At 42.7% G+C, this 11,324-nt stretch overlaps 1 protein-coding gene and 1 long non-coding RNA gene across 5 annotated transcripts; one reads left to right on the top strand and one right to left on the bottom strand.

The window, feature by feature from the left end:
* Positions 1-1,410, top strand: LOC115558222 (uncharacterized). The gene is made up of 3 exons (XR_003979305.1): positions 1-68; positions 648-690; positions 1,140-1,410. It is a non-coding gene; the product is annotated as an uncharacterized LOC115558222 (long non-coding RNA).
* A 181-nt stretch (positions 1,411-1,591) lies between these two features.
* gtf2f2a (general transcription factor IIF, polypeptide 2a) lies at positions 1,592-10,599 on the bottom strand. 4 transcript variants are annotated; one of them, XM_030376121.1, is made up of 10 exons: positions 10,409-10,593; positions 9,249-9,322; positions 8,921-8,939; positions 8,545-8,683; positions 8,277-8,288; positions 6,220-6,270; positions 4,629-4,710; positions 4,397-4,496; positions 2,542-2,685; positions 1,592-2,223 (listed from the first exon to the last, which is right to left on the bottom strand). In XM_030376121.1, exons 1-10 carry the CDS (start codon positions 10,472-10,474, stop codon positions 2,092-2,094), a joined length of 819 nt encoding a protein of 272 aa, XP_030231981.1. In that variant the 5' UTR covers positions 10,475-10,593; the 3' UTR covers positions 1,592-2,091. The 4 variants fall into 4 exon arrangements, with proteins under 4 accessions (XP_030231981.1, XP_030231983.1, XP_030231982.1 ...); XM_030376123.1 differs by lacking the exon at positions 6,220-6,270 and having other exon boundaries at positions 10,409-10,599; XM_030376122.1 differs by lacking the exon at positions 8,277-8,288.
* Positions 10,600-11,324: the final 725 nt, after the last annotated feature.

Raw genomic sequence — 11,324 nt, 5'->3', positions numbered from 1 at the left:
AAGAGGTATAAAAAGAAGATTTGGCCTCCCGTTATTTCTACTCGGTCCGGCGTTAGGTGATGAATCACGTGAGTTTAACATCAAAAGCCATCGACTCTTAAATGTGTTTAAAATGAATTGTACAAGCCTGTTATCAGGAAGAATACTATACTTGTTAACAATTCTACTGTATTATTTGTACGTTATATTGTTGAAGTTAAGCGTTGGGTTACTTGTTGGTTTGGTTTTTGAATCTGTGGGGTGACTGAGGATCTCTAATCAAACCTAAGATATGTATTTCATTTAACTAAACCCGTTGTCCCCGCAAAGTACATATTTTTTCATTCATTTTTTTCCGAGTTTACGAGATTACAATGAATCACGGCTTGGCTTTTTACCTTCTTGCGACTATTACTGCTAATATACAAAATGAATTGGTATAATTCTTGGTTGTACGTAAATAAACATCAAATACAACTGACTCCAAACTGACTTCGTTATCCTCAACCAGTGACGGCCCATAAGCATGACCAAAGAGCCTAAACTTTTAAAATTCGGTTTGACTTGAAACAGAAAGTTCTGAATGCGATTTGACCACAAGTGTTGAAGAGGTAATCTATCCTGGATTAGAAATGAAATTAATGGAAGAAAATGTAATTTAATTACAGGAAGCCGAGGAGGTGAACTAGAGATTTACGCGCCAGTTCTCAGGTGAGTGGAGCGCACGGTAGATGCTGATGTCATGGAAAGCTTGCATCCCCTGATAGACCCGGAGCATGACTCATTGGCTCCTGGGTTTGCAAAGAGATGCTACATTCACCTCCTTCTTACGCCTCCTTTCCCACCTCCCCCTCGGTGGTTAAGGAGGATGAGTGGAGAACACTTCACCTCCTTACACATACTGTACATATTAGATTCACCTCCCCACATACTGTAAATGTCAGATTCACCTCACAAATACTGTTGACAAAAGATGGTTGGTTGCAACGGCTAGTCAGCTAGACTGAAAATGTATCTAATTTTGATAATTAATAATCGTCACATCAAGTACAAATACCATACATTGGTTGCTTTATGCTACAGAAATAAACACCTGGGTCGTTTTTCAATGGTTCAGAAGAGATTATGTCTAACTCTATGCTGTTTCGTTTTTCTTGTAGGTAACCATGGAGGTATGGCTGCATTACAAAACCGTTTATTTATTCTGTAAAGAGCTGAGATGTTTTTGCATAATATTTTTTAATATGTCTGATACATATTGTACACCAACATCCAGACTGGATTCATAGCATGACAAGTTGCCCTATTGAACCCATTTGTATTTCAAATGAACTAGTGGCTGCATTGCAGTTCTTTTTAAATCTTAATGTATTGTCTCTAAATTATGCACTGTACTTACTTTTAAATGTTAATAAAAAAAAGTTTAATATATATCGTTTCCCTGTCATTTAAGGTCATGTCCGCAGTTCAATTATATAAAGTCCCGAGTTAAGACTAGGGCCCTCATTGGTCAGCCAACTGAGTCAAACATTACATGCATTCCGTTCCTTATGAGATCAAAACGGCAGCCCCATACACTTGCCAGGTTAACTTATTGACTTGTTAATTAGTATTAACATTTATATTGCTTTATTCAAAAACCCATTTTCCATTGAGCAGAAATTAGCCTGGATAATATCTTGAGCAGTTACTTTAATATGTGAAACAAGGGTTACTGTACATAAGAGGCAAATTAATGTTAATAAATTTAATTCAAATGTATAAATGATTTCAAGTTTAAAATGGGACGCAGCCCAGACACGGAGTGGACCAAAATAACACTTGGCAACATTACAAACAATGCACCGAGTGGACTACCCAGTCAGACTGGGTTCGTTTAAAGCACATGTGTAAAACCCCATCAAGCAGTTCTGATTCGCGGGACCAGGTCACCACTCGGTTAGGTCCACTCATCACAGAAAATACAAATATAAACCACTTTCTAAAAACATGAGCGTGTGGGAGGAACCAGTGTAATCTTCAGACGAGAGGCTGGAAGGAGTTCAGTACCGAGGGCCTCATCCTTCTGTCTCGAGACTGGGAAACTATTGGTCCATCTCTAACCCTTTGCGGCTAGAGCCTCTCCTCTACCTTCTCCTCCTCCGCCTGGTAATGTCTGTACTCCGGCCTCAGCTCCCAGGTGTTCTTGTGGGTTCCCTTCACGTTGTAGTTCCCGATGTCCCGCAGGATCTCCTTCAAGTACGTCTGCGAGAAACAAATAAGGATTACTTATGTATTCCAGTCCCCTATAGACGCATTCATGCTTGGTTACAAGAGTTGAAACCACAGACAAAGAAAGCGAGAAACGGTACAGATACGCTCGCACGCAGGTGAACTTTATAATACAGAAATAACGTGTTTATATTGCCCTTTTAAAGATTCACGACATAATGGGAAACGAGTAAAAACAAGAATCAAAGCCACCATTTAACATCTAATGAAAGTCCCATTAAAAAGCATCCAGCATGGATGGTATAGAGAAGAGAGCTGTCAGAAAGTTCAAGACATGGTGGTGCTGCTCACCACCGGCTGCTTGGTGATGTCCACCAGATCTTTGATGTTGTAATACTGGTGCTTCTCAAACGCCGAAAACAGCATGTCCAGGACCTGCTGCTTGTCGACCCTCGCCCTTTTCCCTTCCTCCTTCTTCTTCCTGTCATACTCCAACTGCAGGGGAGAGAGAAGAGAACCAGGGGGCGAGGGAGATAACCATGATGAGAGAGAAGAGGGCCAGAGGTAGCGGGAACAGGAGGAAAAAGGGGGACAGAACGGGTGGTGAAGGGAGAAAAAAGGTCCGATTGGTCAGGTACAGTCCGGGCAATGTTGCTTCACAGCCATAAGGTCCTGGTTTAGAGCCAGTTTGGACATTTCTATACGTTTCCTTCCACACAAGAGACTTTTGTTTAAAAGGGGCCATGGCATGAAAATCTCACTTTATGTTCCCCTAGCCTGCCTATGGGCCCCCAGTGGCTCAAACTTGCGTTCGGTGTTGGCCCGCCAATGAGACACAACCGTGCGAGCACCACATGTGTGTGTGTGAATACACACACTGTAACGCAAGTTTTTCTTGTCGGCTCCTTGACGTCTCTTGTATTTCCACAACGAGACTGTATTGGGGGTTACCTCAGCCATGGTTGAGAAGGAATTGGGTGAAAGGAACTTTGGCTTTGACTCCCTGAAGTACATGAACTGCGACATGCCACCGGTTGCCGCGAGGCACCACCGCCGCGAAGCACCATCGCCCGGCAGCGGGCAGCCGGCAGCAGGCAGCGCGCGGTTCAGTCTACTTCAGATTGATGTGAAAGTGGAAGAAACAGAGACGTCGGAGAACCCGACGAATGTGTCCTTTGTGATTCATAATATCGTCTGGAGGCGCACACAGCTTTTGGCCGTGATAATATGTATTATATGAAATAGATATCTATGTATTATATGATATTATTTAGATATAGACCTCCAGGAGTGTAACGCAAGTGTTGTACACTTCCTTGTTATTTGGATAACCGTTCTGCTTTTGGTGTTATGGCACATAACACGTCGGATTCTCGTCTCTGGTATTTCTACAACGAGACTCGTAGTGGGGGTTATCTCAGCCATGGTTGAGAATGAATTGGGGGAAAGGAACTTTGGCTTTGACAACCTCAAGAACATGAACCACGACATGGAGGAGAAAGGGTTGGTTGGCTGCGAATGTCTCCCGCTTGAGCCCCCAGGAGGAGGGTGGGGGTGTGGCCCCCACCCTCCCCCTTGACCCGCCTCGCTCCTCCTCATTTGCATTATAGCTACAGACACCAAAGCAGCGCATTTGGGGGAAGCTCAATGTGCGCCTGGCTCGGAGTGGCTGTAACTCTGCACCACGGCTGAATTTCGGGAACGTCGTTGAATACTGTGTTAGTTGCCCACTAATACCTATATTAAAGCATCCATAAAATAGCATGTCAACTTTGACCCTATTTTCAGATCATGTTGGGTCTAAGGGGCTAATGAGGACAACAATATCTGAAAAAAACAACACTGTAAGAGCAGGAACATTTCATTGTTATTGCTCAAAAGGACTTCATGCCACTTGATCCCTGACGGTGAGGAAAATAAATGCAAACTATTATCCGAGGTGAAGTTGAGCCAGAGAAGTGAATAATGATACAACTAATCTCTACAGCGCCTTCCACCCGGACCCTAGGCACTTGACAATTGGGACACGCAGAATGAACACTTAAAAATGTAAATTGAAATGCCAAATAAAAAATATCAAAATCAGAAGAAAAAAAGCAGGATACTCTAATACTACTAGTAGCGTGGGTTTTTCTGGAAAAATCTCTTTAGTACTAGCAGTAACGTTGGTACTTCTAGGAAGTCCCTTGGTAGTACGACTACTTACGTTGGAGGCGTGGTTTGCCACTGGCTTGTAGTTGCTGGTCACAGGCTTGTCCAACTGCTGAGACAATCGCAACGGCTTGATCGACTCCTCAAGCTGCATCCTGGGGGCAAAGAGTACAGAGAGAGACAGGTCATTTAGGAGCAGGGTGGGGTTGGACAGCACAGAGACAGGTCAGTAAGGAGCAGTAATGGGTTATACAGTATAGAGACAGGTTATTGAGGACAGTTCTCACCGTTTGAGTTTCATGTAGCTGTCATTAACGGCTGGACGACACTCGGCCCTCTGCACCACGACCCCCTCCAACGCCACCTTGTCTACAGAGGACCAGCCACATCACAGCCTTTACCCACAAGCCATCTCTTCATTGGCGCCCACGCCAAGAGAAGAAGGGAGACTCCTTTCTTTCGAGCTTTGATGACTTCAGTCATGCTTTGATGACCAAAGATGTTTTGATTACAGATTTGTCCACGAAGCCCTATCTAACCATAATGCTGTCTCTGTTTCAGTGTGTTGCGGTGATCGTGTCTGGATGCCTGGATCCCCACCTAATGGCTACCACCTCCGCACTGGCCAGCAGCCAATCACAATTGACCCTGAATATGTTGCTCTATGTATGTCAAGTATGGCCCCCATTGCACTCCTTACCATCACTAGAATGATTCCTTCTTGCCATTTGGGGAGCTAGGGATAGGGGATGTCATAAATATATGGCCTATTGAGCCTTTTGAAACTGATTGGGATTAAGGGCTATACAAAAATAATTGACTTTGATAGTTCTTCCTCTCTTGTTCCAACAAAAACTACTTTGGAGCCCCTTAATTTACGAAGATGGATGCTCCTTTAAATACTGGGGATTACAGGGCTGTAACGTATGATACCACAGGATTCATCAGTTTACCATGAGTAAACAACATGACTCAACATTCAACAGCATCACCGTGCCTCAGCAGCCAATCAAAGTACAAGGGAGATGTGCACGCACAAGCGCGCGCGCACACACACACACACACACACACACACACACACACACACACACACACACACACACACACACACACACACACACACACACACACACACACACACACACACACACACACACACCTTATTCCTGCTTCAAACCATTATCTGAACCTTAAAAACAAACATCAGAACAAGAGTAGTCGGTTCCCACATACTTATAAGCTACTAATGCTTCTAACACTACACTAAGTAGAACTAACACGAATGTGCACTACCAAGTAGAAATACTACAACTGTTCCCAATACACTACTAAGTAGAACTACTAATACTGCTCCCCTTACACTACTAAGTAGAACTAATACTACTGTTTACTTTAACGTTAACTACTATTACTGTTCAAATACACTACTCAGTAGAACTTATACTACTGTACACTACTTAGTAGAACTACTACTACTGTTCCCCGTACACAACCAAGTAGAACGACTACTACTGTACACTAAGTATGACTACTACTACTGTTCATTGTAGTGTGATTGTAACCCTCCTCAGTTTTAACACATCAGATTTCTCATCCTTCTAAACTGTTGGAACACACAACATGTATTGTGTGAGGAGAGACACAAATACCAAGGATCCCCACACAGTGTCTTCAGAACTACATCTCCCATCAGCACCAGGAACAGACTATTGTGTTAATGTGTTGTGACAGGGAACACATCTGAAGGTTAGTTAAACTGAAATGTCCAGAGACACCGATACTATGAGATGGCCAGCTCATAAAAATAATCTCAACACGGGGCTGAGTGGGAGGAGCTTTGACCACCGGGCCCTGGGTGGGGGGCGACGGAGGACTCACCTGGACATGTCCCCCCAGAGCTGCTACCCTCAGCCCTCTCTTCTGATTGGCCTACAGGGAGGAGGGAGGGGTGAATGGAGGTACGGGGAGGGAGGTACATGGAGGGGAGGCAGACGGGTAAAAGGAGGGGAGATGCAGACAGGTAAAGGGAGGGGAGATGCAGACAGACGGGTAACAGGAGGGGAGACACAGACGGGTAGCAGGAGGGGAGACAGACGGGTAGAGGGAGGGGAAATGCAGACAGACAGGTAACGGGAGGGGAGACACAGACAGGTAAAGGGAGGGGAGATGCGGACAGGTTAAGGGAGGGGAGATGCAGCCAAACGGGTAACAGGAGGGGAGACACAGACAGGTTAAGGGAATGGAGATGCAGGGAGGGAGGGAGATACAGGGAGGGAGATACAGGGTGGAGCGAACGGTCAACACACCCAGGATTCTCCTTTAGCCACGCAGGAAGCCCCGCCCCCCTCAAGTCCCCATACCTCTAACCAGCAGACGAGCCACCAAGCGCACACACACACACACACACACACACACACACACACAAACACACAAACACACAACAAACTCGAAAATTGCTTGTTCGCAGTGGCCGTGCAAATGCTGTTGAAGACGGGGATGTTATGGTGGTGTGTTTACTGACTCTAGAAGTTTCCTACAATCTCCGTGTCCTTGTCATCTCTATTTGAGCGCTCTACAAAAGTCTTGATTCTACCTGGGAATTACTAAAATAACCCGAGAGCGACCATCCAATATATCGGTTGGCTGATTTGGATCTGACCCTTATTGGAGGATATTGTCCTATCATAGATATATCAGTATCAGCGTGTAGGTTTGTCAATATGCGCTGATAGGAAAACTTTAGAAATGGTGTTGACTTATAAATGTAGTAATCTCTTCATGAAACCTCTACTGTGCCTTTGAAGCTCTAAATAGTAGTGGTAGGAGTAGCTTCTTTCCATACAGTTAATTGGTTAATTTAGCTCATTATTTGAATGTAATGGTGCTGTGGTCTGTAACGTTGCAGGAGGGTGAGCCACAATAACCCTACCACAATAATAATGGCAGATAAATCTCTACTTTGAATATCGGCCAATTTACGATCTGTAATTTTTAACTCCCTTATATCCGTATAGGCATCGGCCCCTAAATATAGCATATTTAGGGGCCGATGCCTATACGGATATAAGGGAGTTAAAAATTACAGATCGTAAATTGGCCGATATTCAAAATAGAGAGTTGGGCTCTAAAACTGGTGTCATCGTTCATCTGGTATTGTTGACCAATCGCAGGCAGATGCATATTGGTGGAATGTAGACATTCAGTTGGTCTCAGCACCCTGTGCATTCTGGGGCAATAGAAGCCAAAGGCACCACTTTGTTGGGTCGATAAAACACATCTTCAATTTTGTTGCAAGTATAAATAACATACATCAGCAAACGTCCCCTCACACTACCACACACCTCACACACATGGTAGCACCATCTACTATATGTTGTTCAGGTTATTAAGCAGTTTATAAAGATGTGGGCTCATGAACAGATGGTAATAATTACTAATGAATGGTTTTGTGTATCTTATGACCTACAGTTTGAATCTGAGGCAAGAGGGTGCAGATCATTATTGCGGCGCACCTTCAGCAAGCACAAAACCATGAGCTCAGCAGAACAACACATAATAAATCAACAGACACACCAAGATGCCACAACAGCGAGCACGCAGGATCAGAATATTCCACAAACTCATGCACCAAATAAAGCCACAATCAGTAGAATGGTATTGATTGGTTAAAAGGATGTTAAAATCATAGAGCGAAGCCACTTGTTGCACACCACCGAGTTTGTTATCTGTAAACCTAGAGAACGGAGTCTGTAGTGAGTGTGAGAGAGTGAGTGAGAGAGAGACCCCAAACCACACCAGAAGCTGTTGTACCCCGTAAAAGACAAAAAACTCAAATACAAAGACAGTTTTGTATTTGTCGTCTTATTGTGGGAGACATAAAAAGCAAAATCAACACAAATAACACACAAATACATCGGCAAACAAAAAAAGCTTACCTTTCGAATGTTCTACAGGAAAAACATGATGGAGTGGAGAGTTAGTAAGCCATTTACAGAGCAGCAGTACTCTCTATTCATCTCAGACTGAACCTAGACCCCCCCCAGGCAAAACCTAGACCACAGGAGACAAAAACCACAACCCCACACTATTCCTAGACCACCCCAGACTAAACCTAGACCAGCCCAGAATACAGGATGACCTAAGGCAGTCTGACCTGAGGGTTATAAAGTTGGAACTGAGGGGTCTACAAGAAGGTGGACTGACCTGAGGGGGTCTCGGTGAAGACCGCTAGCATCTGGCCTCCCACGGTCTGCATGCTGAAGGGGTGGTCCCGGGGAGCGTGCACTCTCTTATCACCGCTGCCATCGATGGCCGTCAGGTCCTCGTTCAGTGTGAAGGCCACCTAGAACACCACCCATACATCAAGCGGTACATTCACTAACACCCCACCCTCTTATCTTTTAACCTAGCAACGAGCACCACCCATACATCAAGCTGTACATTCACTAACACCGCCCCCTCTCATCTACTGACCTAACAACGAGCACCAGCCATACATTTTTGTCTGGATTCCCCAACATTACTCAAAAACACCCACCCACATCAGTGAACCAACCATTAATAGTAAGAAATAACTCACCTCTGCTTTGCCTTGGTTTCTATAAAAGAGTAGGAGTAAGAATTTAGTTATGAAGTGAACTCATTCGTACACAGCGAGCCTACCAATCCTGAGTCTTTCCGAGACTGGACAAGGTGTTTGGTAGGTGTGTAGTGCAAACATACCCATGTATTATGCTATGGTTGTTTTACAGAGTTTTGTTTTTAGGGTTTATATAAACTTTTCTCATCACCTTAATAAGTGTGGAGTGAGTGATTCAGCACATTTTATTAAATGTGAACTATTAATTTATTTACCGTATTTAACTGCTAACATCTAATACTTGATGAAGACCACTAGTTGTACATACTTGCTGATCCGTAGCTTCCCCACCTCTCCCCTGCCTGCAGCCTTGGCCCACTGCTGGGAGAGATACTTGGGGACCTGGATACCGGGAAACATATAGAACACACACATGTAAACACACTCACTCTAATATTATCATAAAAACAAAAAATGAACAGACTCTTAAGGACCTGAATACTAGTAAACCTTCAGAACACAGTTGTAAGCACAGCACACTCACTATGATCATAGACGGAATATCACCAGAACAGCATTTAAAACACACTAACTCTGATCATGGAATCTATGGACAGATACCAGGCAAAACATCTTGAACATCCTACCACAAGCTCTCACAATTTAGGCTAATTAGGGCTGGGTATATTGCCAGGTACCTCACAATTCAATTCAATTAGATTCTTTAAGTCTTGATTCAATATCGATTCGATTTGATATTGATCTAATTGCTTCGATATCGATTCAATAATACGTGCAGATGACAAAAATACATTAATATTATTTAGAGTTAACCATTTCAAAATTAATTAACCATTTCATTGTGCTTTAACTAGCAAAAAGGGAATACACCATTGTATAGTATTGTTCCTGAGCTAAACTTGCAGCATAAAAGTAATAATCATAACATGGACAAATGTAAAAGGGCATGTACATTTAGGCATACTCGCTTCTAGATTACAATGACTGAGTATACTTTTTTTTTTACAAAAAAAATCAGAATCGAAATTGAATCGAGAACAAATAAATTGCAGTGCATTGATGAATTGATATTTTCACCGAGCCCTTCGTATAAAATATAGTAGCCGTCGTCAGAGATATTATTTCCACGTTGATGAGTCGGGTATGTAATTTAATTTTGTCCCACAGTACTTCTCAGAGCTTTCAATAAATGATATTACATCACATCGCTAACAAAGATTATTGGTTCTCTAAGAGATACTTAACATAAACATGGTCAGGTGTATGTGTTCGACTATCAAATATCGTTGCCTAACTAAACATAATGATGAGATCTAAGTTATGTGTGGTCTGTTAACTACCTAACTGGCGGTTTCAGTAGTTGAGGACGATAGCAATAGCTTTACTGTGCTGCTTCTTCTCATCTCAACAAAACATCACATCACATCACGTAACGTAAATAACTAACTATATGAATCACATCCGCACCTTGACCAGCCATACGCCCGTGTTCTGTTTGGCACCAGTAAGATCCACTTCACCCTTGTCTGACATATTTGAAGCGAAGGATAAAGAAGAAAATAATAAACAATCAAGCTCAAAGCTAAAGGCTACACGCTAAAAAAAACAACACACAGACAGAAAGAGAAGTACGGTGGCGCTACGAGGCCAAAACACCAGCAAGCAGACCACTTTTTGGGGACAGGGACTTAATTCTCATAGTATTAAACTTGTATATAATTACATCCTTCAAATTATCTATGACTTACGTATTTATGAAAAAGATTATTCTTATTATATAATAAACTTAGAATGATGTTCAATAATAACCGTATGCCTGAGATACAATGTGGAGCATAAATGCATTCCCGAGTACTGACTATCAGTGAACTATTACACCAGTCAATCGTCAGTTGTGAACATGTGTTAGCATAATAAAAAAACACATTAATATAGAAATATTTTATAATTGATGGGGGAATGTCAGTATAATGTTCAAGCAGCTCCATATTCTTTATATCACATTTATTCATTATTGTTTGTGAGTGCCATGGCAGGCAAAACAGTCAACAATGTCGTTCTAGACAGAAAATAAGGAACATGCTGCTATATATAGATAGTCCCATCAATTGTAATAAAATGATTTATTCTGTTCCAGACGAGCTGACAGACTTGGCACTCAAACATGTTTCATAGGGGTGGCCAGATGGAGCTCTGAAAATTCTGGGTTGCACACATGGCACACCTTAACCGAAAGCCAAAACAGACTTACAGCAATTCTATTGTGCTGTTGAATTATTAAGGCTAGATGAATATTATGTAAAAAATGAGAGTTAAAGAAAACCATAATGCTATACTGTTTTGTTTTGCAACTGATGTGCAGAGACTTAACCGGTAGGTAGCA

The sequence above is a fragment of the Gadus morhua genome, chromosome 14, assembly GCF_902167405.1.
Source record: "Gadus morhua chromosome 14, gadMor3.0, whole genome shotgun sequence".
Taxonomy (NCBI): domain Eukaryota; kingdom Metazoa; phylum Chordata; class Actinopteri; order Gadiformes; family Gadidae; genus Gadus; species Gadus morhua.
The sequence above is the reverse complement of the archived record's forward strand: the minus strand, read 5'-3'. Positions and strand labels throughout refer to the sequence as shown.

Excerpts from the sequence above, each read along its gene's own strand:
- gtf2f2a (XM_030376121.1), bottom strand. The coding sequence starts at position 10,474 with ATGTCAGACAAGGGTGAAGTGGATCTTACTGGTGCCAAACAGAACACG. Across the intron at positions 9,323-10,408 it reads CGGGCGTATGGCTGGTCAAG|GTCCCCAAGTATCTCTCCCA; the intron begins GTGCGGATGTGA and ends CCCGGTATCCAG. Across the intron at positions 2,224-2,541 it reads ACATCACCAAGCAGCCGGTG|ACGTACTTGAAGGAGATCCT; the intron begins GTGAGCAGCACC and ends TGTTTCTCGCAG.